This window comes from Phocoena sinus, chromosome 7, assembly GCF_008692025.1.
Source record: "Phocoena sinus isolate mPhoSin1 chromosome 7, mPhoSin1.pri, whole genome shotgun sequence".
Classification (NCBI taxonomy): domain Eukaryota; kingdom Metazoa; phylum Chordata; class Mammalia; order Artiodactyla; family Phocoenidae; genus Phocoena; species Phocoena sinus.
In genome coordinates, this window is record NC_045769.1 from 80021927 (window position 1) to 80049350 (window position 27424).

The 27424-nt window shown below is 41.2% G+C and overlaps 1 protein-coding gene across 1 annotated transcript in view; it reads left to right on the forward strand.

Moving 5' to 3' along the window:
- Window positions 1–27424, forward strand: part of NEB (nebulin) — a 277224-nt gene that overhangs the window by 236833 nt on the left and 12967 nt on the right. The window contains 22 exon segments of the mRNA XM_032636744.1: window positions 1606–1710; window positions 3265–3369; window positions 3811–3915; window positions 4783–4887; window positions 4978–5088; window positions 5808–5918; window positions 6133–6234; window positions 6345–6449; window positions 10999–11109; window positions 11710–11814; window positions 12372–12476; window positions 14747–14851; window positions 16265–16375; window positions 16787–16897; window positions 17464–17577; window positions 18069–18173; window positions 20049–20153; window positions 20930–21034; window positions 21673–21765; window positions 22815–22907; window positions 24893–24985; window positions 25474–25566. Coding sequence (XP_032492635.1) covers window positions 1606–1710; window positions 3265–3369; window positions 3811–3915; window positions 4783–4887; window positions 4978–5088; window positions 5808–5918; window positions 6133–6234; window positions 6345–6449; window positions 10999–11109; window positions 11710–11814; window positions 12372–12476; window positions 14747–14851; window positions 16265–16375; window positions 16787–16897; window positions 17464–17577; window positions 18069–18173; window positions 20049–20153; window positions 20930–21034; window positions 21673–21765; window positions 22815–22907; window positions 24893–24985; window positions 25474–25566 — 2298 coding nt within the window.

Below are 27424 nucleotides of genomic sequence, written 5' to 3' on the forward strand. Positions count from 1 at the left end.
TAAAAAATAGATTAAATATATATATATATATATATATATTTTTTTTTTTTTCCCAGTACACGGGCCTCTCACTGTTGTGGCCTCTCCCATTGTGGAGCACAGGCTCCGGACGTGCAGGCTCAGTGGCCCTGGCTCACGGGCCCAGCCGCTCCGCGGCATGTGGGATCTTCCCGGACCGGGGCACAAACCCATGTCCCCTGCATCGGCAGGCAGACTCTCAAACACTGCGCCACCAGGGAGGCCCTTAGATTAAATATTTTAATGGCTATATGGGCACCATAAAGAATAATGAAGGCAACTATGGAATCCCTACCCCAAAGCCTTGACTGAGGCTGGTGCTCAGGAATTCTTTGGTAGCTAAACAAATGGGTTCACACTATTGACTCTAAGTTGCCAAGAAAAATGCTAAATACATCAGTGCACTGTTTATGAAGGCAGAAATGTATAAATCATTTAAAAAACATTTTTTATATTTTTTATGTTAAAATAAATGTTGACACTTTGGACATAAACGTCGGGTATTCATAAACATCTATAAGGTAGATCCCTTATGTGGAGCAGCCCATTCCCTCTCAGTGTAGAAAGATGAAGCAATTCTATATCCACTTCCCTAAATTTCTGATTGTAACGATAACCTGAGACGTTGATGAAAAATATGAATTTCCAAGTCAGTCCCCTAAAGCTACTGATTTACTACATCTATGGCGAAGCACAGAAAATTGTGATTTTTATGATCAGGCAAGTTTAGTAAGCGCTACTATGGCTTCCGTAGAACAGTTTTACTCAGTCACAGTAAGACCTAAGATCCTTCCCCAATAACTAGTGAGAAGTCCCAGGTGGAGTCCCAGGGCCCTGAAATTTAAAAGGAGCAAAAGTGGGTTAAGCTAGAAATTCCAGGCTAGACATGAAAAAATGACCAGTTGGGCTCAAAGAGGCTAAGCCTTCCCTTTTCTCCCCCTCCCATTCAAACCCACACGTGCCCAAACTTACCAGCGATGGCTCTAGCAGTGACAGTAGTGACGACAGCATTCATCCATCAGTTCATTCATTCATCAAATATTTATTGGGTTCCTAAGTGCCTGATGCTAGGAATGAGGTGATGAATGATACACAGTCTTTGCCCGCAAGGGATTCAGCTCAATGGAAAGAATAGACAGGTAAATAATTATAACACGACATGATAGCAGCTACAACTGTAGGGACGTGGAAGAAGGGCAAGCCTGATCCCATCTGGGTGAGCCAATGGGGGAAGGCTTCTCTTCCATCAACAGTTTTCAAGAGGTCCTGAACTCAGGAGTTTCTGATTTGGGGACAGGAAAACACACATGGATAGCTGTCCAGCTGCCCCTTTCAGCACAAGCTCAGAGGACATAAGTTCTATGGTGACACTGGTGAACATACACAATGTGTCCTAGGGAGTTGGTTTTAAGATCTGAGACAGGATGGTGCGTGTCACATAGCTGCCTGGCTGCATCCCTTCTTCACAACAGACCGATTCAGTCTTAAGGAGTATCATGTACTATATCATGGTTTTAATTTCTTGTTTTTTAAGATACTTGTGGGCTGCTATATAAAAAAAAAATTGATCTGTGTTTCCTCCCACAGCTGAAATACAAAGAAGTTTACCAGAGAACTAAGTCCACCTGTACCATTGAGCCTGATGCTGTTCATATCAAAGCAGCCAAGGATGCCTACAAAGTCAACACCAATGTAAGTTCCAGAAACATCCCCAAGCCTAAGAGGGGTTCATCAGCTTCTGTAGGGCACATGGCCTCTTTTGACATCTTTTCAAGTGATTGAGTTCTAGTGAGTCCAGATCAAGGGTCGGGCCCCAGAACATGAGTGATAACACTGACCCCTAAATGCTGCCCATGGTTCTTGCAGAGGACGGTGGGGAAGAGCAGGGACGGCCCACGGATGTTATACCCCCTCAGCCTTCATGTTACGATGCTGAAAAATGGGGGATTTAATTCTGAAATGAAGGTTACATTTTCGACAGTGTCTCCGGTCTCCATGTTCTTCTCCTGCCACAAACTCTAGAGCCTACTTCTCCTGAAAAAAAAAAAAAGAGAACACTTGAGCTGCTTGGTGCTGTCAGGAGTTGGCCTAGACCTTCCTCCTGTTCACATCTCCCTGCGCTGACTCATTTCTTTGTGATGGGGCATCTTAAAGCCTCAACCACAGAAACATTTTTGTGCATTTAAATGAGTATCGACTTCTTAAAATATATATAAATGGTTATATAATGAAATATTGTAAAACCCAACTAGTGCCTACTAGTGCTACAGATAACTTATATTTATTAGGGCCAGCAAACTGAAATGCCTTTAGGGACTGGCAGGTATCGTACAGGTGTCCTGGGGATGGACAGAGGGATGGGTAGCAGGATTGATGTGGGACGAAGCAAATGCAGTAAAATGTACGTTGTAGAATCTAGGTGCTGGGTGTATGGGTATTCTCTGTAAGATTCATGCAACTCCTCATGCATCTGAAAATTTTCACAATAGAACGGGGAAAAGTTGGATCAGTTTTTAACTTATAAAACATGTTATCTTATTGTATACCAATTATACCTTGACCAAAAAAAGGAGAAAGAAAAAGAGTGAGGAAAGAAATGTGCCTCTCATGATGAGGGCTCTTCCCAAGGACACTCACTTCTGTGCTTCAGGTTCAGCCCAAGGCAGCCAGTTCTCCAGCTCAGATGCAAGTCTAGCAAGTCCACAAGCACCTCTGATGCCTGGCTGCCCAGGTTTGAAACCCAGATCCACTGTTCACTAGCTGTCTCACCTGGGCAGCTTACTTAGCCCTTCTAGGCAGTTCCTCAGCTGCTGATTTCATATAGTTGTGCTAAAGAGTCAATGAGTTAATATACATATATATAAAGCACTTTGAAAAGAGCCTGGAATGAAATAAATACTGCAAGTGTTTAATACTTTTTTTAAAAGTTTGAATTTCGTTAGAAATTAAAAGTACTTGACTCTGAAAATGATTAGACTGCACTGACTGAGTTTGAAGAGTTGTTTCGCCAGGAGCCTTTAAAAATTTTAGCCCCTATTTTGAGGCCAGAGGGTCCCACAAGAGGACAACTTGAGTGGCCAACTAGTTGCATCCATTGTACAGAAATTTTACTTGGGGCTCTCTCTTGCATAAAGAACCATGACTTGTTACATGTTAAAACGCAAGATGAGTCTCTCTGTGCAACGTGTGCGGTTGTGAATTCAGGCCACTGAATGAAGTGACTTGTTTTTGTCCTGTTAAAAACAGCTGGATTACAAGAAGCAGTATGAAGCCAACAAAGCCCACTGGAGATGGACCCCTGACCGACCGGACTTCATCCAGGCCGCCAAGTCATCCCTACAGCAAAGCGATGTGAGATAAGAGAGGCAGTCAGAACTGCATGACATACCTGAGACAGAAAAATTTATCTTTATTCATAATAACCACTGTCACAGGTGTTAACCCTAGCTCATTTGAGATCCAAGAAGGACAGGGGGGTTGTAAGGTGTAGAAGGCAAGCTCAGGAAGCAGACCTGGCCACAGAGCCTGGTCTCCCGTGGCTGGGCCCAAACACTAATGGCTCAGAGTCCTGAGGGAGGCGGGGGAGGGCCAGGAGGGCTTTGTCCTGGCCTTGGGGCTGGAAAGGAGGAGCCCAGCTTTCAGTGGGCCTAGCAGGAAGCCCCTGCCCCCATCCTGGTAGCAAATCCCCATAGTGCCCTTAAGAAGAGGACTCCCTACAAATTCAACCAAATACCGGCTTCCTCCTGTGCCTGTCACCCTTTCCCATCTTCCTCTGTCTTTCTTCTGTTACAGTTTGAATACAAGCTGGACCGGGAGTTCCTCAAAGGTTGCAAGCTTTCTGTCACTGATGATAAAGACATGGTGCTGGCCCTGAAGAATTCTATAATAGAAAGTGATGTAAGTATTCAGTCCCTTCCAAGAGGCCTAACCTCACTCAGGGCTGTCTTCTGCAGCCCAGTGCCCAGGGGCCCGCAGCACAGAGGAGGCTGCTGCCCACGTCGACACCACTGACTTGGCAGAGCAGAGCGGCAGCAGTGGGAAGCTGTTACAGCCAGGTGGCCTCTCCCGATCTATGCTGCACCTCAAGATAATCCACACGCCGCAGTGGGGACTCTGAAGGCCTGGTTGGACTCTATAAGGAAACGTATTCATTTCTGTGGGGTCATACGCTTCCTATGCTTCCTGTGTTTCCTCATCTGGAAAGGAGGAATAATAATGCCTCCCAGGGTTTACGGGAGGGTCCAATGACATATTTAAAAGTGCTGTGAACTAACGCTGTATGTATAAAGATTCATCGTAAGATTCATTCTGATTGTTATTAAAGTCTCAACTTGCATGAGATAAAGAAAATCCTTTTTTGATATTTCCCAAGATTTCCAAACATGAGATCTTTTCCTGAGTTTAATGATTCTACTCCGTCAATGGTGCTATTCTCCCAGCTCTATTTAGTAACTTGGGAGCTTAATAAAAATATGCAGGAGGGCTTCCCTGGTGGCGCAGTGGTTGAGAGTCCGCCTGCCGATGCAGGGGACACGGGTTCGTGCCCCGGTCCGGGAAGATCCCACATGCTGCGGAGCGGCTAGGCCCGTGAGCCATGGCCGCTGAGCCTGCGCGTCCGGAGCCTGTGTTCCGCAACGGGAGAGGCCACAACAGTGAGAGGCCTGCATACTGCAAAAAAAAAAAAAAAAAAAAAAATTAAAAAAAAAAAAAAAAATATGCAGGAGAGTCAGAGGAACTGAAGAAATGCTTTTTTCACCCCTGCAGCTGAAATACAAACAGAAACATGTCAAGGAAAGAGGAACCTACCATGCCGTGCCCGATACGCCTCAGATCCTCCTGGCAAAGACAGTCAGCAATCTGGTGTCCGAGGTAACCCTCCAGCACCCCATAGGCTTGCCTTCCGTCTTGGGCTGATGCCCCAGGCAGACATTTAAACAAGCTCTCTGTGCTTTCCCTCAGAACAAGTACAAGCAGCATGTGAAGAAGCACTTGGCTCAGGGCTCATACACAACACTGCCGGAGACCCGGGACACCGTTCATGTCAAGGAGGTGACCAGGAACGTCAGTGATGTAAGTGACCATCCCCAGGACTCTTGGCAACAGCAATGGCACTTTACCTTAGAATCCAGCAAAAGACTGTAAGCGGCATTTTTGCTTATACTTTCCTTTGCGTTACTTCACTCTTACCATCAGTACCTATATGTGAATTTTGAACGCTGGTTTAAAAGACAACTCAATACTTATTGGCTTTCCAATTACGGCAACTGTGGCAGATGTGGGTTTGGCCATAGGATGTATTGTCTAGCAGTATAAGATGCCACTAACCTAGTAGTGGTAATAAAGGGAGGGAGCATTGATAGTAAAGATCAGCCTCTCCCATCATCTCCCCTCTCCTTAAACTGCTGAACAATTTTAGAGAAGTAAAGTCACCTCTTTGTATCTCAGTAATCTCTGCCCACTACATCCTTATGGATAATGCTTTAATAATCATGGTATTATATTTTATGAGCCCTGTGTGGTTCCATTTATTTTAAAAAGGTAGAAATGGTCAATGAAAGAGTTTAATTTGCTTGTCATCAGTTCTCCAAAGACTGGTGTGTGGTTCAATGACAGGTTCCAGGACAGAAATGACAGGGAAGAACTAGAATATGTATCAGAGACCCCAGTTCCAAAATGACACCAAAATGGAGAGCCACGGATTTTCCTCAAGATCTTCTCATAGTTCTTCAAGTAAAACAATTCTGTTCCCAGCTTCCTCTGCTCACATAAGTAATTCTGGCTCTTTTTAGACAAATTACAAGAAGAAGTTTGTCAAGGAGAAAGGAAAATCCAACTACTCCATCATGCTGGAGCCCCCAGAGGTGAAACACGCTATGGAGGTGGCCAAGAAGCAGAGTAATGTAAGTTTCTCCTCTCACTCGCAGGGGGCCACTTGAGCTGGTGGATCCCACATCGGTATATGCTGGGCTGGGTCCAGTGAGTGGTCACCCTAATTTCTATATCTGGTGGTCTAAAAAATACGGTAGTGGGGTTGATTTGGTTTTAATAAAAGGTTCCTTTCAGAAAGATAGCGTATCTCTCAAGTGAGCAAATGTTTTCTTTTTCCAAATAAAGGTCGCTTACAAAAAAGATGCTAAAGAAAACCTGCATTACACAACAGTGGCCGATCGGCCAGACATCAAGAAGGCCACGCAGGCAGCCAAACAGGCCAGCGAGGTAAGGGTGTGTTTAGAAGGTACCCAGTCCCAAGTGGTCACTGCAAACAAGTAGTTGGTGGTCACTGGCCACCTAGAACGTGGTGCCCATTCTGGTTTTCTTTGATGCAGGTGGAGTACAGAGCCAAGCACCGCAAGGAAGGCAGCCACGGGCTAAGCATGCTTGGGCGCCCAGACATTGAAATGGCCAAGAAGGCAGCCAAGCTGAGCAGCCAGGTAACACAGATGGGCGAGCAGCAGCTCTGATGTGAGGGGATGTTTAAAGACCTTGCAGGAAGAAGTGATTCCCAGAATGAAAGTGCGGTATTAGCAACCAGAGAGATACTGCAGCACTCCAGAGCTTTGAAAATGATATCACGAAAAGCTTTGAAAAGTTATATCAGATGCAGTCACTTTTAGTTTTTCATTCAGCAAACATATATTGAATGCCTGGGCTAGAAACTAGAGGCAGTAGATGTCCTCAGACTATATGTCTATGGCTAAATAATTACAGTTTGGGGTTGTAAGTGTTTGATCGAGGTATGTACAGGGAGCTGAGGGGGAATGCCTAATTCTAGCAGATTTCATATTATTGAGTAGATGGACTTAGGAATGTGTCCAAACTTGATTGCCCCATTACCTAATTTCCCTTGTGAGACCAATTATCTAGAATACTCCTGAGTTACGACAAGTTTTCAGACTTCAGATCAGAGACCCCATGATCAACCACCAGATCTTCCAGAGAGCAAGTTTTAGTCCCAAAAGATGAGCTCAGGAATATCTTATCTCTTCTCCAATTCAAAGATCCTACCTTCTTTTCATTGTCTGTTTTCTCAAGTATTTGTTTGAAGAAATATGTTTAGGATACCTTTGGTGGTTGTATGTATGACTTTCAGCAATGCCAAATGTGGGATCCCAATCTTTTGGAAGATACAAGTAACATCAAGTGACAAAACAGGAGGGAATTATGAGGAGACAAAAAGTTCAGATGACTGAGGACAAGCAAATACTATTTTTAAAACGTTTTTGAATTTAAAACTCCTATGTGGTATTTTTATTATAAGTTATTGGAATTGTATAAGTACTTGAAACCAAGATATGAAATCACCAGCAAGAAACAGTGGAATCTCTAAGAATAATGAAATGTAACATGAACTTTTCAATGTAAAAATTTTTAGTATGTTTTTAAATCTCCAAGGTCATACCATTAGCAAGTTAAAAACAGGTTGAAATTTTGAAGACTTTACCGGTTTTACAAATAGAGGCCTGTATTTCTTTTTTTTTTTTTTTTTTTTTTTGCGGTACGCGGGCCTCTCACTGTTGTGGCCTCTCCCGTTGCAGAGCACAGGCTCCGGACACACAGGCTCAGCGGCCATGGCTCACGGGCCCAGCCGCTCCGCGGCACGTGGGATCCTCCCGGACCGGGGCACGAACCCGTGCCCCCTGCATTGGCAGGCGGACTCTCAACCACTGCGCCACCAGGGAAGCCCTGTATTTCTTTTTTATTTTTTATTTTTGGTACGCGGGCCTCTCACTGTTGTGGCCTCTCCCGCTGCGGAGCACAGGCTCCGGACGCGCAGGCTCAGCGGCCATAGCTCACAGGCCCAGCCGCTCCGCGGCATGTGGGATCTTCCCGGACCGGGGCACAAACCTGTGTCCCCTGTATCGGTAGGCAGACTCTCAACCACTGTGCCACCAGGGAAGCCCGAGAGAGACCTGTATTTCTAACCCCAAGTGAATCCTATGATGTGGAGAATGAGTCCCAACCAGATCGTTTTATGAGCTCCCTTTCCTGGGTTTACTTCCTGGGAAAGGCTTGCCTCAGGATTGACAGCTTCATGGTGCGGCCCCTGGTCCAAGGAGACTTCTCCTCTGTGTGGGCCCTCCCCGTTCTGACTTTGCTGTCTTGCTGGTACTCTAGGCGGAATACGTCAAAGGCCAAAGGAGAGGGTACGGGCACGGCGCCGCATCTTATGACACCCCTATGATGAGGCAGCTTAAGAAAACTAATGTGCTCATCAGTGATGTAAGACTGGCATCAGTGATCCCATATATCTGTCTTCCTCTTTCTCTCACCTATCTTCTTAGCCTTGGTCAGGGGACTGACCAAGTCGCACTCTTTTCTGTTGGTTTTGTGTTGGAACGTGTAGAATGCTGTGGAAATTTGTCAAAGGATATACTTTTGCACACACCTGTCTTTTGCTGCATGAAACTTTCCCTCTGGAACATGCCTTTGGAACAGGAAGGTAGAGTAGATTTGGAGATGGCCTCCTACCTTCTTTAGGCTGCTGACACCAATCAAAAGATGAAAACAGACTGAGAATCTCATCTGCAACCACACAAAGACAGCCTCTGCTGATTACCATTGCTGGTGTTTAATACATTTAAGACTGGCATTTAATACAGTCTCTCAGTTCAGACATACTCTGAGTCAACAGTATAAACTGCTCAAAATGTTTTCGCTCATAGCTTTCACCCTGTTTTTTACAGTCTCAGTGGCAAGAAACATTCTAATTCTTGGACCTGCTCTTCAGTCTTTAGAAGCACCGATATACAGTTCAAGTCCCTGAAAAGGAGCAGAACAACTGGATGTTAGATCTTTAAATTTAATTGAACTTTGAAAGAATAATTGATCAGAAACCGTTTTCTCACACTATCTGAGCCCTTTGGGGTAATGGACACTGGTATTGCCGTTTGCTGATACACGGCATTGCATGGTTGCCTCTCACTTCCCTGGTAAACAAGAAAAAGAAGGCTTTTCCATTCCATACGCCATGTGAATGTGGTTTTACTGTACTTCCTGCCTAATCCCACACCTTTCTAAGAATTCTTGGAGTCCTGAATCTGATGTGTGTCCTTATCATGCAAAATATAGTAGTTCTTAAGATCCAGTCAAAAAGGAAGGTCAAGCGTGTTGGCTCAGATTCCCAGCAGCAGTTGTGCTCACCTGCACTTGCTTGGGGCCTTCTTGTGGAAAGAGGAGGCACAACTTTTTTTTTTTTTAATTAAAAAGTTAGAAATTTAAATCTACTTAAAATTAACAGAAAAGAACTGAAATGAGACCAGTAGAAAGCTGCTCTTCAAATATTTTCTCAGAAATGAGTTATTTTCTAAAAGATAGAGGATTTTTAGCATTCTTCTAAAAGAAATGGATTTTATTCTCATCAGAGATGGGCCTTTGCATCATCCCTTCCCCAGTCTGACTCTGCACATCTAGTTTACTTTGCTTTTTCCTTGTTTCACTGCTCTTGGGATCAGCCCTAGTCTTATGGGTTTCTATATCCTTAGGAAAAGTTTTCTCTTGGTTCAGACAACTCACCACCTCTGACTTTCCTTAGCAGGCTTTGCATTTCTTTCTTTGCGGAGTGAACTTCCTTTCAGAGAAGAGCCATTGTAGCATTTATTCACATTGTGTTTTCCTGTTATGTTTTCTGCTTCCTCCATTGTGTGTCTGACTCAGTGTGCCTGCATCGTGCTGTACTGTTCTGCATGCTTATTTTGCCAACACATTTCCACTGGAGATTTATTCAGAATAAATGAGCCTCAGCACTGCGAATGCTTTTTCTCTGATGTGGCAGATTTCATTGTTCTTAGCATTTGAGTGGTCTCCTTTTGTTCCTGTTGTGCTGGATGTGTAAAGTTGTGGGGAAGTAAAGTGATGAAGCATGAGGGGTACTGATTTTAAATGCCTACAGTGTGAAATATCTGGTGACCAGATCCTGGTGTGCTAATAATTTTGAATGAGCGAGTCTTTCATCTTACCAATAACAGAAACTCTAGGTGTCCCAGAGCATCAAATATTGCCCTTTCAGCTGGCTAACTTCTAGAAATAGCTCATTTTTCTTTGTTCCTAGAGTGAGTAACTAGTAGAGTTCTACTTCTGGATTAATCCTAGTGACAAAGGCATCAGTCTGTTTTTAAATAAGGAAATGTTTCTGTCACTTTCAGTTTATTCTGTTGAATATCCCTATAAGTAAATCATCATCTTTAGCTATTTTACCTAGGCATTATGACTGTCTCTCTCTTTCATCAATCAGATCACATTTATTGAGCAACTATTAGTGCCAGGCATTGTGCTTATTTTTTAAATTGAAGTTATTTTGTCCTTTGTGTATTCTTACTTTTATGTATCCTGCAAGTATATTTAATCTTATTTTTTCTCATTATACTAAAGTTATCTCACTTCTTTCCTTCTTCTAGCCTGAAATCATACCGAAGCCATTAACCCCCAAATTCTGTGCTTCTTTTACTCAGAAGTTATGCCAATTTTTTTGCCAATTAAAAACAAATTTAAATGATATAGCGAAAGTACATAACAATAAATCTCCTGATTTAATAGATTCCTTACTTCTCACCCTTCTTGATCATTTATAAAGCCTCTTGGAACTCCTGGCAATAGACCTAAAGTGCTTTTGGTTTTGCTAGTTAAGAGGACCAAAATGTTCTGAGTCAAATATATTAGATCACTTCTTTGAATTTAGCCTGAAGCCTTTTCCCATGCATTTTTATTCTGCATCAAAAAAAGGTGAATATCTTTCATACCTCCAGATAATATAAAAATGAGCAAAACAAATACTATATCACTTGATCTTATTCTCAATTGCCTGTTGTCCCAACATAATTATTAATAGTGCTTTTACTCTTAAAAGTGTCCTAATTTGGATAATAAATTATATGACCCCTTTATGTGTAGCACATACTCTTTTATATTTACATTTCCTCCATTCCTCAGTCTTCAGATTAATTGATGCTCAGGAATAATTTGGATTTTTGCATTTGCTGTTAGGTTAAATACCGAGAAAATTTCAACAAAGAGAAGGGCAAGACACCAAAATACAATCCAAAAGACAGCCAGCTCTTCAAAATCATGAAAGATGCTAATAATCTCACAAGTGAGGTATGTGTTTGTTTAACTGTGGTAAAATATATAATGTGAAATTTGCCATTTTAACTATTTTTAAATATGTAATTCGGTGGCATTAATTACATTCACAATGTTGTCCAACTACCACTATTATTTCCAAAACTTTTTCATCACCCCAAACACAAACTCCGTAACTATTAAGCAATAACTCTCCATTTCCCCCTCCCACCAATCCCTGGTAACCTCTAATCTACTTTCTGTCCCTATGAATTTGCCTATTAGAGAATTCATGTAAGTGGGGTCATACAGTATTTGTCCCTTTTTTTGTCTGGCTCACTTCATTTAGCATAATGTTTTCAAGGTTCATCCCTGCTGTAGCATGTGTCAGAACTTCATTCTTTCTTATGGTTGAATAATAGTCCATTGTATGTTTACATCACACTGTGTTTATCCCTTTGTCTGTCGATGGACACTTGAATTGTTTCCACTTTCTGGCTATTGTGAATGAGGTATGGTTTTTCACCGCCATCCCCAGCACTTGTTTCAGGATGGGACATCTTATTATGGTTTCCATTAATACAATTTTCCATTTCCTATTTATGTGATTTCCTTTTTTCCTTTACTGTTGTACAGGTTAAGTATAAGGCTGACTTGAAGAAACTTCACAAACCTGTGACTGACATGAAGGAATCTTTGATAATGAATCATGTCTTGAATACAAGCCAACTCGCCAGTTCTGTAAGCTCAATCATTTGCTCCAGAAACAGCTTGTTTCACCCATTTTCAACTGAATTCCTTCTCTGAGGTCACTTGCATCTCCTTCTCTGCTACTGAGGCACTACATTTATTAGAAAGCTCTCCTGTTCTCTGAGTGCATTCTTCCAAATTACAACATTAATCTACCAGTTCTCCACTGACTCTAACACCTCTCAGAATATAAAAATGCTTCTATTTTGGGGCTATTTAAATTTTTTTTCGAGTAACCACTCCCCTTCCCCCTTCTAAAAACATAGACTTACCATTTGGAATAGTTTCTTTCACGTTTAACTTTGCACCTTAAAACCTACTTTGAATAAGCCATATAACCTAAGTGTTTACATCCTTGGATTAACTGACAATACTGAATGTGGATCTTCATCCTTTTAAAACATTTTCTTAAACCCCCTATATAGTGTTTGCTAATTTTAATTTGGTCTTGGTGCTGTTGCTGTGTAAATATCTAATGTAAAGAGGAAAAATAGGAATGCTGAGCAGCTTTGCCATCAATGTGCCTTTTTTTGCCACCTTCCCCTCAGTACCAGTACAAGAAAAACTATGAGAAGAGTAAAGGCCACTACCACACAATACCCGACAATCTGGAGCAGCTTCATCTAAAAGAGGCCACAGAATTACAGAGTGTAGTAAGTTGACCAAGACTGACTTTTTTTTTTTTTTTTTTTTTTTGGAGGGCTTATAATTTTTATTTCCTCAGCTGTACAAGACTGACTTTTTTCCTGCACATTCTACAATGTAAAAAATTTTGATGTATTCCACCCCTACCCCCCAAGGATGGTAGTTATAGTTGTAGTAACCATTGCTTGAGAAAATACCCAAAGATATTAGGGGCTTTGAATTTAGCAACATGTTGAAGCAAATGTTTATGTTATGAATGAGAGCAGTGTGAACATACGTTGGAGAAACAGTGCATAGACATGCAATATGTGTTATTCAGGGTACTGACAGGGACTGATAGCATAAAGATTACATCACAAGGGAGACAGACCCCTTAGAAAATATTACTAAGGATGATAGGGAGCCTTTCGAGCAGAGGAGTGATATGCTCAGGTCACCACTGAAGTGGTCTCTGGGTGTGGAAGAAACTGCAAAATTTGTAAAATAATTAAGATTCTTAGAGGAAAGAACTTAGAGAAGGAGCTTGCTGTCACATGACCTTCTATATCACAAATTCAGCACTATTTAGGTCCCCCATTGGGCATTAACCAAGAGGTCTAAATTACTAGAAATGCTCTCCTGTCATCTGTAAAGCAGCCCATGATCCCGGGCCTCTATTTTATTTTATTTTATTTATTTATTTATTTTTGAAAATGTGTTTATTTTATTTAAAAATACCTACAGCATCCCTTTCATTTATTTATTTTTTTAACTTTTTATTTATTTATTTTTAACATCTTTATTGGAGTATAATTGCTTTACAATGCTGTGTTAGTTTCTGCTTTATAACAGAGTGAGTCAGCTATACATATACGTATGTCCCCATATCTCTTCCCTCTTGCGTCTCCCTCCCTCCCACCCTCCCTATCCCACCCCTCTAGGTGGTCACAAAGCACCGAGCTGATCTCCCTCTGCTATGCGGCTGCTTCCCACTAGCTATCTATTTTATGTTTGGTAGTGTATATATGTCCATGCCACTCTCTCACTTTGTCACAGCTTACCCTTCCCCCTCCCTGTATTCTCAAGTCCATTCTCTAGTAGGTCTGCGTCTTTATTCCCATCCTGCCCCTAGGTTCTTCTGACCATATTTTTTTCTTTTCTTTTTTTTTAGATTCCATATATATGTGTTAGCATATGGTGTTTGTTTTTCTCTTTCTGACTTACTTCACGCTGTATGACAGTCTCTAGGTCCATCCACCTCACTACAAATAACTCAGTTTCGTTCCTTTCTATGGCTGAGTAATATTCCATTGTATATATTTGCCACATCTTCTTTATCCATTCATCTGTTGACCGGGCCTCTATTTTAATGTGTTGTCACAAGCAAGAGAGATGAGATTGGGCTTTGCTATCAAGATGCTGTGTGACACAGACTTCTGTCTCTATGTCTTTCAATGTCTCCTGTGTAAATTAGGAATATCTATAGGCTCCCCCCATTCCTGGTCACATGTGATGAGGATAAGGAGATTGTATTTGTAAAATAGCCTTGGGGGTCTTTTTGAGAATGACAGGTTTGTTAGTAAGTCAGTCAACAACTAGTCAACTGGATTTCATTTTTTGGACGCGCAGGCTCAGCGGCCATGGCTCACAGGCCCAGCCGCTCCGCGGCATGTGGGATCTTCCCAGACTGGGGCACGAACCCATGTCCCCTGCATCGGCAGGCGGACTCTCAACCACTGCACCACCAGGGAAGCCCTGGATTTCATTTTTATGCCAATCTATATTGGCAGCACTGAATATGTGACCAGTTATGACCTCAATTGAGTTTTTGATATATAATTAAAGCTGTATGCATTATCTATTAAATCAAGACCCCAGGTTCCTCATAAAAGTTCTTATGAAAGAAAAACTGGAGATTTTTATCAGAAATATTGGCTGAGGCTCTGGCTAAAATGTTCACATCTACACACATCAAATCTTGGCCAACCTTATCTATGGGCGGTTTCCCCAGGCACTTTCTTGCCTCACAGCTTCTCTTAGCTGATTCTTCTGCAGTGATTCCTTTGTCTCCTTGAATTGAACACAAATCCTGACCATGCCTTGCAGACAGTAATGATGTTCTCCCACCAGGCCAAAACAAAAAGCTACTGGATCTGAATCACAACAGGAAACTGTTTTGAGTGGCAATGAGATACCACCCACTGGACATAATGTATCAATTAAAAATACTATTGCTAAACTGGTGTCTGTCTACAGATTGGCCAGAGAAGACATATCTCATAAAGCTTTTCATAACTAGGTGAAATACAAAGAAAAGTATGAAAAGGAACGAGGAAAGCCCATGTTGGACTTTGAAACACCAACATACATCACTGCCAAAGAGTCTCAGCAGATGCAGAGTGGGGTAAGTCCTGCACAAACCCACCACACAGCAAATATACCATCAAGCTGATGAAAACAAGCTCTACCCACAGAAGTATCCAGCCTGTTGTTATCCCAAAGTTGTGAATGATGGGACTCTAAAATATGATGACTAAAATCTTTTCCATCTCACAAATCCTGTGGCTCCATTATAAAAAGAAATGATCTGAATAGTAAACATTTACCATATATGTTTTATTTCAACTATCCTTTTCATAGAATTAGAACATAGAAAACTGTTCCTAACACTGAAACAATTTATTTTGAACATAACATAAATTTTTCTTTGAATGAAAAGTTCTCTCTGTGCAGACCTACTGTTGGCTTTGAATTGCTCTTCTCTTAATAGGAAGCCTCCAGTCCCCAAAAGGAAGACTTTTTTCTTTTAATCAGGATTTTTATCAAAATATCAAGTCAACATGACATATTTCCTATTTTAGAAATGTAAGCAGAGGCATCTAAAATAGTTCTTTTAATTTTTAAGCAATAGTAGAGAAGAATGGATCTTAGAATGTCTGTTTTCATTGGGAAACAGGCTTATTTTGGATTTCTTTTTGCCTCCCCTCCATGGGCATATCTCCAACCATAAAGATAAATGGTTTTTAATAAAAGTAACATTTGGGGGAGCTTCCTGGTGTGTAGAATGCCAAATAATGAAAAATTTTGAAGGGTTTCAAACAATTGCTGACTCTGGGTAAAGCATCTATGGGAGTTCCTTGTACTATTCTTGATACTCTTCTATAAATGTAAAATTCTGTCAAAATTAAAAATGACAAAAATCAAGTCCCAACATCTCTTCCAAGCCTCCCAGTAAAACAGCCTCATCCAGGGATTGGAGAGGAGATGGGGGAGGTCATGGCCCTCCCTCTCAACAGTGAGCAAAGCCGGAGAACTTGTCTGTGCTACATTATTCACCTTATCTGTTCAGTGACTTAATAGTCATGATTATGAAAAAGGCCAAATTTGCATTTGGTGCCCTCAGGTTCCCTTCCTCTGGGGTGTTTTTGTTTTTTTTCCCCCTTGAGTCACTTCTAATTCAGAAGTAAAATCTTTTGTTGCCTTCAGAAAAATGTCATCAGGAGAGATGACAGTGGATTGAGAGTCTTGGTGGCATATCCATCCTTCCACTTTCAAAGGGCCAGCCCCCATCACAGCGGCAGACAGACGAATGAGAGGCCACCAAAGTTTCTCAGCCTCTGAGTTTCCTTGGGCCATTTGCTCTACACAGAGTATTTCCAGAACAATCAGGCATATTTCAAATGTGTGACCATTAGCAGAACTAAGATCAAGTTAAGAGGCCATACATAGAAGGAAAATGGAATTCTTTTCTTCCTAGGATTGAGAAAGAAATTGTAATAAACATTCTTAACTTGTCTTTCCTTCCTACTCACTTTAGAAAGAATATAAGAAAGATTATGAAGAGTCCATTAAAGGCAGAAACCTGATTGGCCTGGAGGTCACGCCAGCTTTATTACATGTCAAATATGCAACCAAAATAGCCAGCGAGGTAGTGCCTACGTGGTCTTTTCTTTCCCTCCTGATCCAAATAATTGCACTAATGACACTCATCAACGTGTTCCTTCTACCATTTTCACTACCACCTAACTTTTCAGGTTTCAAGTTGGGTTCACATGTGTTTGGTACTACCCCCTAATCTACTACCCATGTTAATTCTTCTAATTTTTTAATTGAATACCTTATTAAATGTGCTTACCTCAGCCTTCTATTAATTTCTAGTTTCTTATTTGACATTGAATATTAACTGATGAAGCTTATACCCTGCCTTTATTCATATCTTTATTTACTAAACTGTAACTCTTTAAAATTAGAAGGATTTTTTGTTTTGTTTTGGCTCTTCACCAAAGAGGAATAATCCAGGCTTTCTTGTCAGCATTGTTGCTTGTATTTTGTGCCATAGAAAGAGTACAGGAAAGATCTAGAGGAAGGCATCCGTGGGAAGGGTCTCAGTGAAATGGAAGATACGCCCGACATGCTAAGAGCAAAGAACGCCACTCAGATCCTCAATGAGGTGGGCACACAGCCAACTGCATGCACAGAATCAACCCAGCATCTCCTCCTCCTTAGCCAAGTTGCATAAAAAACCAGAAAGCAATAAAAAGAGAGTTTTTGTATTTCAGATTCCATATTCAACATGATTATTAACCGTTAAATAAAATATCTCGATTTTGGATGTGTTGATATTATAACAGTCTGTTTCTGTAGTGGCTATTGTAACCTGTTATTTATCTAATATTATTTGATTTAACCTTGATACATTTGTTGTGCCCATTTAAATAAAGGCAGCACACTGGAGTGGTGGGCACCTAAGTATAATCCTTTACATACCAAACCAGATTTAAAATGTGCTTTTATACTTTAATTTTCTAAGTAGAGAATGCTAACAAGCGTTCCAAAGGAGGCCTGGCATGAGTAGAATAGTTTCCTAAAGTGGTCTGCTGTTGTCACCACTCCATCCTGCCACAGGGAAAGGTGAAGGTGGCATGTTATGTGGATCTGTATTCACTCTGCACATTTATTACCTAGTCATGAGTTAAGTAACTTTTCTTTTTTTTTTTTTTTTTAATGCTACTATAGAAAGAATATAAGAGAGACCTGGAGCTGGAAGTCAAAGGAAGAGGCCTGAATGCCATGGCCAATGAAACTCCCGACTTCCTCAGAGCCAGGAATGCTACAGATATTGCCAGTCAGGTCAGTGTTACTGTTCCATGTCAGTCTTTCAACAAAAAAAGTAGCTGTGATTACAAGGACACAGTGTTGTCCTTCTGTTGTCTTACTTGTTGATCAATTACAGTTAAACACATATAGTGGCATCCCTAAATATCCACATGGTGGAATGCATTCTGATGAAAGGATCAGGGGCCCTTTGCCAGGGCTGCTTTCATCTGTCCTTCTCCTACTGTCTGTTGATTATCTCTCTCCTTCTGCTTTCCCATACCCTACCCAACACCACCCTGCCCCCGCCCCCAAATAGATAGTAAGCCTTTCAACAGCTAGGACTCAACCTTTCTTTCTGAATCTCACTCTTTAGCATAAAGCTATAGACACAATAGGGAAAAAATGTTGGCTAGCAAATGAATGAATCCTTTTGGATAAGAAATATTAATCACTTCTTAGTCAAACTAAGCCAACGGATGTGCACATTGTAAACATTTACCCAACTATTGGCTGTCCTTTTGCAGGTTAAGTATAAGCAATCAGCAGAAATGGAAAAAGCCAATTTTACTTCTGTGGTTGATACTCCGGAGATCATTCATGCCCAACAAGTCAAGAACCTTTCAAGCCAGGTAAGGACATTCATCAGAACATCACTTATTGACCCCAATCATGAAGAACAAGTCTTTCCATTAATACCAAAGAAGATTCTTTCAAATCACAATTTTTCCCAGTGAAAAAGAAGGGGTTCGTCTATGATGTAAGTTTGAGTTGAAGTTGAGGTTTCCGTATCAGAATTAAAATAAAGGAGGGAATTTTAAGGTACTGAAGAACTCTTACATGGTACCACCCATAATTTTTTTTAATTTATTTTTCCAGTTTTATTGAGACAAAATTGACATATATGACTGTATAAGTTTAAAGTGTACAGTGTAATGGTTTGGCTTATATTTACTATGAAATGATTGCTTCCATAAGTTTAGATAGCATCCATCATCTCATAGAGACACAGTAAAGAGAGAAAGCAAAACAAAAAGACAAAAATTTTGCCATGTGATGTGAACTCTCAGGATTTACTCTCTTAACACCTTTCACATGTAACATAGAGCTGTGTTAGAGCTGCATTCACTGTAGTCGTCGTCATGCTGTACATGACATCCTTAGTACTTATTTATCTTATAACTGGAAGTTTGTCACTTTTGACCACCTTTCTCCAGGTCCACCTCACCCTCATGAGTCTCCCGCCTCTGGTAACCACAAATCTGATCACCTTTTCTAGGCACTTGTTTTGATTTTAGATTCCACAAATAGGTGAGATCATACAGTGTTTGTCTTTCTCTGTCTGACTTATCTCATTTAATGTAATGCCCTCAAGGTCCACCCATGTTGTCACAAATGGCAGGATTTTCTCAGTTTTTATTCCATTGTACATATATACCACAACTTTTTTTTTTTTTTTTTTTGCGGTACACGGGCCTCTCACTGTTGTGGCCTCTCCCGTTGCGGAGCACAGGCTCTGGACGCGCAGGCTCAGCGGCCATGGCTCACAGGCCCAGCCGCTCCGCGGCGTGTGGGATCTTCCCGGACCAGGGCATGAACCCGTGTTCCCTGCATCGGCAGGCGGGACTCTCAGGCGGGAATCAGTCTCATAATGTGGATGTAAAATTTGTGTGCAAATCTGGAAGAAACAAAGTAGACCTCCCACATTTGGATTATCAATTTTTTTTTAATAAGACTGAGATTATGTCATCAACGCTAACCACACAATCTAACCCTGATTCCTCTTATGGTGGGTAACTCTCCATCTTCCTACAAATAGAGAGACAAAGAAAAGTAAGATGTCCTTCATACACCAGGATATACCCTCATTTGTTTTAATCTTCACTGCTGATCAGGAATCTGCAATTTACTTGAGTAGCCCCAAATTATAATGTTTGCTTGTCTCCTAATCAGTGAGTTCTAAAGCAGTAGTTGCCTGGCCTGACTATACTTCGTAAACACCTGGGAATGTAGATTTCCTGGTCCCACCCTGGGAGCTCTGGCCAGGAGCCTGGACCACACCTGCTCACAGCTCAGCAAAAATATCCTTGTCACCAACCAAGGCCTGGCATTCAGGAGGCCTTGCTGATGGCTCCTCCTGCTTTTCTCTCCACCTGCCTGTTGAATAATCTGGCTCCATCCAGTTCACTGTAGACATCCCCAAGTCCCTGCCAGGAACCTCAGGGGCTGTCAACCTCCCTTGTGTGGACCAGTCCACAGGGGCCTCCCTCTGCCAGCTTTGCCATGACAATGGGTCCTATTAAATGCCTGGGCTCAGTTCTCCTGGAAAGAAAAGGCGTGGCACTCACTGACCCAGAGGGCTCTGTTTTATAACTCCCTAACATCCTTAAATAGTCAAAAAAATATAAAGGACTTCCCCTCTGCTGAGCAGGAAGGGCTATTTTAGGTCCCATTGGCCCATATCCCTGTGTTATTCCCTATCCTTATTTCTTGGAATCTATTTCCAGAAAAAGTACAAGGAAGATGCAGAGAAGTGCATGTCATATTATGAGACCGTTTTGGACACCCCAGAGATGCAGAGGATCCGGGAGAACCAAAAGAACTTCAGCCTTGTGAGTTTTTATTGAATCTAAGACACAGCTCACTGGTACCTGGGATGAGACGGGGCAAGAAGGATGCCTCTGGGCACACATGCTTGCATATCTACCTGCAGCAGCCCTCCACACTTCCCCACGCCCCGCCCGGGAGCTGTGTGCTCCTGTCTCCTCTGAACTCACCTTATATCTCAATCCCAACTCATAGCATGAAAGACCCATCTCTCACTTTGTTGGTGGTTTCCTGTCACTGAATATGAACTATCACCATCTTCCATTGGTGGTGACATCTTTTTCAAAATTAACTCTAGGCAAGATATATATATATATATATATATATATATTTTTTTTTTTTTTTTTTTTTTTTTGCGGTATGCGGGCCTCTCACTGCTGTGGCCTCCCCCGTTGCGGAGCACAGGCTCCAGACGCGCAGGCTCAGTGGCCATGGCTTATGGGCCCAGCCGCTCCGCGGCATGTGGGATCTTCCCGGACCGGGGCACGAACCAGCGTCCCCTGCATCGGCAGGCGGACCCTCAACCACTGCGCCACCAGGGAAGCCCTATATATATATATATATATATTTTTTTTTTTTAAACTAGTTTTAGGGCTTTAAAAATTTAGTTTCTTCACAAAATTCGTATTAAAGAAATTCCCGTTGGCTATGTGACTATGATTATCGTAGCGTAGAAATTTTTTTTAAATATAAGATTTTAACTTCCTTTACACAATATAGGACAATACAATATATAAAACAATGTTGAAATCTTACCAAGATGTTTGCTCTTTTTTCATAGCTTCAATACCAGTGTGACCTTAAAAACAGTAAAGGAAAAATTACAGTTGTTCAAGACACGCCAGAAATACTGCGTGTTAAAGAAAATCAAAAGAATTTCAGCTCGGTATATTTACTATTTATTTTCCATTTAATGCTAACCTAATAATATCAGGCTCCTCTTTGAAAATATACTAGCCGTATGTTGATTCAGACAATTAACATCTAACCTCCTCAGTTAATGCTAGCAGTTGTTAAAATTCCCCATACTTTGCTCTAAAATCATCACCCCAGAGACCATTTGAAATAACAACTTAAATCTGCTAACAAAGGAGCTTTTTTCTTTTTAACTTTTTAAATCCCAGAGCAGTAACGTGTTGTCTTGCTCCAGAAGATGGATTTCTTTCTGACACTGTGATTTATTATCCTTTCCCAAAATAACTGACTTTGTATTTCTTTAATGGATTTTGTGTTTCACATGGGAGGGTTTTTTTAACCAACATTTTCTGGTTTTTCTCATCATGTATTAATACAGTATGATAATCTTAAAAGAAATTTCAAGATCTGGAAATTTAGATGTGTGTTGTATACATGGTTTGAGTTATTGATGCTGATGCAGAAGACAGTCCAGATACTCCAGCACTTGCCTAAGAACATTCTGTAGTGTCTTCTGTTTTCACAGAAGCCAAGTTTCCTAGTCTTTCTCCAGGAATTGCTGGGGTTTCCTTTCTTCTGTGTAACACTGTCCTGATTCTGAATGCCCAGGTTTTATATAAAGAAGATGTCTCACCAGGAACGGCGATTGGAAAGACACCCGAGATGATGAGAGTGAAGCAAACCCAGGACCATATTAGCTCGGTAAAGACAGCCACTGGGGACTTTCAAAATTTTCTGCTCGCCTTTGAAGATTTACACTGATGTCTGAGCTGCACTCATGACTTTTGTCACCAGAAGCAGCTTAAGTTGCTAAAATAAGGGTCATTTCATAATGCAGTGCCCAGGCAGTTTTCATGAGGGCTGGTTAGATGTAAAAAATGGAGAGGCCTGTGTCAAAACAAACGAGAGCTGGACAGTAGTTTAAACAGTTAAAACAACAACAAAAAGATTTTTATTCAGGACAATTGCGATATAGGGGAAAAGAGATCTCGGTATAGAGCTGAGCTCAATTCTAAATACAAGGGAAAGAAGGGATTTATGGGGGCGGGGATGGTTGGACAGGGATGGGGGGATGGGGAGGTCGGGGTGTGGAGAAAGGATCAGTGGATGGAAAATTACTCAGAAGAAACATCGGGGGTAAATGGGGGATTCTGCCTAAACCGACCTACCAGGATTTTTGCTGGAGGCAGGTCAAGGTGATCAGACTTCTCCTGGGGGATTGGGGGCAGAGGGCGTTAAGGAATTTGATCAGATATCAAGGATGATGAGACATCCAGGGTGGGGGATTTTGGCTAAACTGACTTAGCAGGTTTCTGGCTAAAATTGGGAGGTGCAGAGATGGTCTAGGAAGTCCGAAGCTCAAGGCCTAGTTGGGAAGAAAGTGCAGAGGAGCCTGACTCAAGTTTGGTCAAGAAGAGACCCATTGTCACCTGTAAGAAAGTAGCAGTTGTGAGAGTCAGAGACTGGCTCTTCCTGGTGTGTATATGTGAGTGTGTCCATCCTGGGTCAATGAACTGTGGCTGTAAGACATGGGAGACCCCAGGGAAGAGAAGGGGCTTCAGTCTAAGTGTGGACCCCACCCCAAAGAGACCAGAGAGAGCCCAAATGTCCGTGTCCTTGGCACGGACCCAGTATCAGCATGTGGCCCCCTTCCCCCTAAGCATAGGTTTTGTGCTGTTTAAACTGCGACTTCGCACGTCGCGGGGCTACTAATCAAACGCATGCACACGTTCCCACTTTTACACCTGCAGGTGAAGTATAAGGAGGCGGTTGGACAAGGAACCCCCATCCCAGACCTGCCTGAAGTGAAGCGCGTCAAGGAGACACAGAAGCACATCAGCTCGGTAACGCGCCCCCGGCCCCTCCCCCGTACTCAGCCCTCCCCCCGCCGGTTGGCTTGTCTCACCCCGTCTCCCTCCTGCTGGGCTTCCCAAGCCCGGAGATGGCGCGAATCCTCCCTGCCCTGTGAGGGGCAGTGCGGTTTGCAAAAGCAGAAGAGGAAACTCTGTCTTTACGTAATCAAGGAGCACAAGGCACTAGGCTTTGTGATTGCTCATCATACCTGCAGTTTCTAAAATAAAATGTGCCGATTGTAGTAATAAGTTTATTGGGATGATCTCAAGGTAGTTAACCAAAAGCATATACATATAAACATAAAAGTAATAGAAAAGAAATATGTATACATGCATGGATGTATATACATACCTCAGGGCATTCTCCAAGGCATGCCTAGCGACGTCTCCGCGGCCACCTCCCCTCCCTTGCCCTGTATCCTCTGCTCTCTCCTTGTAAATACAGCGCGTGTTCAAGGCGCTGGCTGTCATCTACCCACAAGGGTATATTATACCTTAACCCTGTTCTCTAACAGGAATCACAGACACCTGTGCGCAGTGTGTGTTTTGGGGGAGGTGGGATTCTCCCACACCTGAAATATCAGGTTTAGTACACATTTCTCCCGACCTTCTGTCCAGCTAGCCCCGTCTCCGCCCACACACCCCCTGTCCCCCCTCCCCCAGCGCGCCGCCCTTCCATCCGTAAGCAGTTTCTAAGCAATTGCCGGCTACTAGCAAAAGATTGTGTGAAGTTTGGGAAATAGTTGATGGCCCATAAAAGGTGAGGATCTTGGTTTCAGAGATCCGCCTGGCCCCTGGAGGCCTGAACTCTCATTTAATTTCCATTAGAAGACAGTTGCTATTTCTCTTGCAAGTCGTTTGTATTATTTAGACCTCATTCCCTTCGCATTCCCTGCATATACTCTGGCTCCCAGTGGTACAGACTGCATTTAGAATTACATGTCCACTAATCCAGGAAAACCAGCCCGCATCTCCTTTGCTGCTTCTGATTGCAACTTCTTGCCTTTCTCTGATTTTGTTCTGTTCTGTGGTCTACGATCTGTTCCGTTGCCTTGCCTAGTAAAGAAATACAACTTTGTACCAAGATGGTAGATATTTAAAGATCCCGAAAAGTTTCCTAGCAAAGAAATCAACACTAGTTTGTCAGTGATTTTAGGAATTAATCTGTGACACAAACCCCTAGGATTTCTGTGTTGCTCCCCAGCCTGTGCTCTAGTGCAACATAGAATCCATACATTTAAAAAGAATTCATTCCTTCCTTGAGGCTGAAAATTCTTAACATTGGGAGGGAGGGAGGAATGGAAGAAGCTAAGAGGCTCTGGAAGTTCCTTACTTGTTTCATTAACATTTACAGTCCTTTGACACTACCCAGAACAAATAGGGACTCTTCCCTGTTCAAAAACACTAATTGGCAAGATCCAGCAATCATCAGTAAAAATTTCAGAGAAAAATGCTCTTCCTGGAAAAATAAACTGTTTAAGTCTCCTTGCATTAAGGGTACGTGCAGTCTAAAGGCCAGCTAGGAATTTTCAGAAGAAAATACAAAACAAACAGAAAATTCTCAACAACTGTGAAGGAACAGAGGATCACATGATTAGAAAAATCTAAGCCAAGCCATCGATTGAAGTACAAATCTATTGTGGACCCATTATATTCAAGGGACTAATACTAGATGTTATGAAATGGTTAGACTTTTTTCATTGTTAAATTCATTAGCACTATTTAATGCATTTAAGGAATGTACTAAATGTTGACTACAGAAAATGCATAATTTAGTACAGTCTTCAAGGTAGTAAAATTACTACTTTTGAAGAGAGAACATAGATATTTGTGGCATTTCCTTCCTTATCCCCTGAGTGTCATGTTTGAAGGCTAGATTGCTTTTATGAGTTTCCACCAAATAGCCCACATATAGCTGTAATCCAAAGGATTCGTGGTCATTTTACTTTTTTAGATGTTCTAATTATCTTCTACAGGTTTTGTACAAAGAAAACTTGGGAACAGGCATTCCAACCCCTGTCACTCCAGAGATTGAGAGAGTCAAACGCAATCAAGAGAACTTTAGCTCGGTATTTACAAATATATCAAATAAGATACTTGATTTCCCATTAAAAAAATTACCGGAATAACCCATCATCCTTTTTTAAAAAGCAACATCTTAACACCAATTTTGTGTGTGTCCGTGTGTGTATGTGTGTTCCACCTGACCAAGACCATCTGGACTTACACAAAATGACTCAATTTTCTGATGGTATTTTAACACTTTTGGCGACTGACAAGTGTGAGCACTTAGATCTGAAATACTGTAAATAGAATTAACATAAGATTCCTCACCATTCATAACTCAACCTTTTCTGTGGTACCTTTTCATGCCCAGAATTAGCATTGTAGAGTTTATCCTTAAAATGTGAAGTAAAAAATAAAAGCATTATCCTTACTAAATATTACTCACTAAAAAACCCCCTCCTCACACCCACCCCCTGCCCCCCATCTTCTCTCTTCCTTAATCTTTGTGTTTGTTTTGAATGTCTTTTGGGTACTTTCTTGTATCTCACAGGTTTTGTACAAAGAAAATCTGGGGAAAGGAACCCCAACCCCTGTCACTCCAGAGATGGAGAGAGTCAAACGCAATCAAGAGAACTTTAGCTCGGTATTTCTTAGGGGCCAAAAAATAAAATCCCTTATTTTTTATTTAAAATAATATTTTTAACACATTACCAATATATAATTTTCCTGTAAAAATACTAAATTCATATAATGAAAATGATACCAAATATTACCTCAATTTTCAACCCAAATCTAATTTAGTATTTTAGTTCTGCTGTGAAAATTTTAACTATGTTTTTCCTAAAACGTAGCTATTGATACACATTCCTTGAAAAACCTGTAATACTTAGTGTTTCCTTCCTCAAATTCCCCTTGAGTAACAGCAGGTGTTTCTAACCGGTGTGGCACAAGTCAAAAGTAAAATCTAACATGCCTCCGAAAGGATATGTTAGCTAGAATTTTATGTGTATTTTTGTGGGCTCTGTTTGATGTATTTTGTTTGCAGCTCTTCTTAAAAGAATGTGATTCTTGAACATTTTCATTCCAAAGACAACATAGCAATTCAGAGTAACTCAGAAATACAGAATTTACTTGGCTCAGCTATTTTTGGTATATCACTGAGAGATAAATGAGCTTTCCTTGGAATAGTTTCAGGATCATTGAAAGCTAATATTTATTTAGCTTTTAATACTATTTTATTCCCCCAACACCCCCCCTTTTTTTTGTTCACTAATTTAGAGTTACCAACAACTCATGAGGCATGTAAATTTCAGTTAACTTGAGTTGTCTCTGATAAGGCCGAGTCCTTGTCTTTGAGAGAAGGCTTATATAAGTGACTGACTCCTCCTGCAGCCTGGCAGCTCGGTCGCTATGAATGCCTCTTACTGACAGACCTCATACTGTATGTGATGAAATGGCCAAAGGTGATCTGTACTTGTTCTATTTCTTAAAGTTATTTAGGCCAATTTATGTCATTATGAAAACAAACAAGCAAAAATACTTTTAGAACCTATTTTAAAAGCTAAGTCTTCCTAAACAATGGGTCCAGGCTGATTTGATTGTTGATTTTGTGCACACAGATTCTGTACAAAGAGAACTTGAGCAAGGGGACTCCCCTCCCAGTCACTCCCGAGATGGAGCGGGTCAAGCACAACCAGGAGAACTTTAGCTCGGTATTTGGGAGAAAGCTCTTTTAACTCGCATTTAAAAAAAAATGATAATACCGTTGTATAAACCAAAACTTCTGTTAGTCCCTTTAAAATAATCAGTTTAACACATTTTTCTAAAAAAAAAAAAATCTCATCAACTAAATTTTTGTTTTCCAGATCTTTTACTCACCATTCGATTCTAACATTTTATACTTCCTATAATAGTCCCTTAAAACGTTTCATTGATTCTTTTCCTTCCCTTTTCACGTTTTATGGGACTTTTTGAAGTTAATTGATGTCCAAAACCCCCAAACACTATAGCTTTATTTACTTGGGAATATTTTTATTTGATGTAGCTGCGTTAGCATTGAAAGAAAAGACACAGGACTTGAGGCCATGTGTAGAAATAGTGGCCTTTGCTAGGGACAAGGTTTGGCTTAACATAGATCCTATCTGGATAAACAGAGCACCAAGAAAGAAAATCACTCAGTATTGGAACCCAAAGCAATCTTATCTTGATACTTGTTCTAAACAAGCCATTCCATGAATTGAAATCCAGATCTTCTGATCTTTTAAAAAAATATACAAATTAGATCGTGAGTCTATATTTAATGTTATTTTCTCTTTATTAATATTTTTGTTGCTAAAAAAACTCTATACTATTCAATAGTCTGTGAAGCTTTTATATAAGGATCTTAGATTTACTTATGCCTGAGATGGAGAATCAAATGTCATTAGGAAATTTAGCTGGATTTTTTTTTGGCGGGGTGGGGCAGGTTGGTAGGGTGAGTTTTGATCCAAAATGTTTAATTC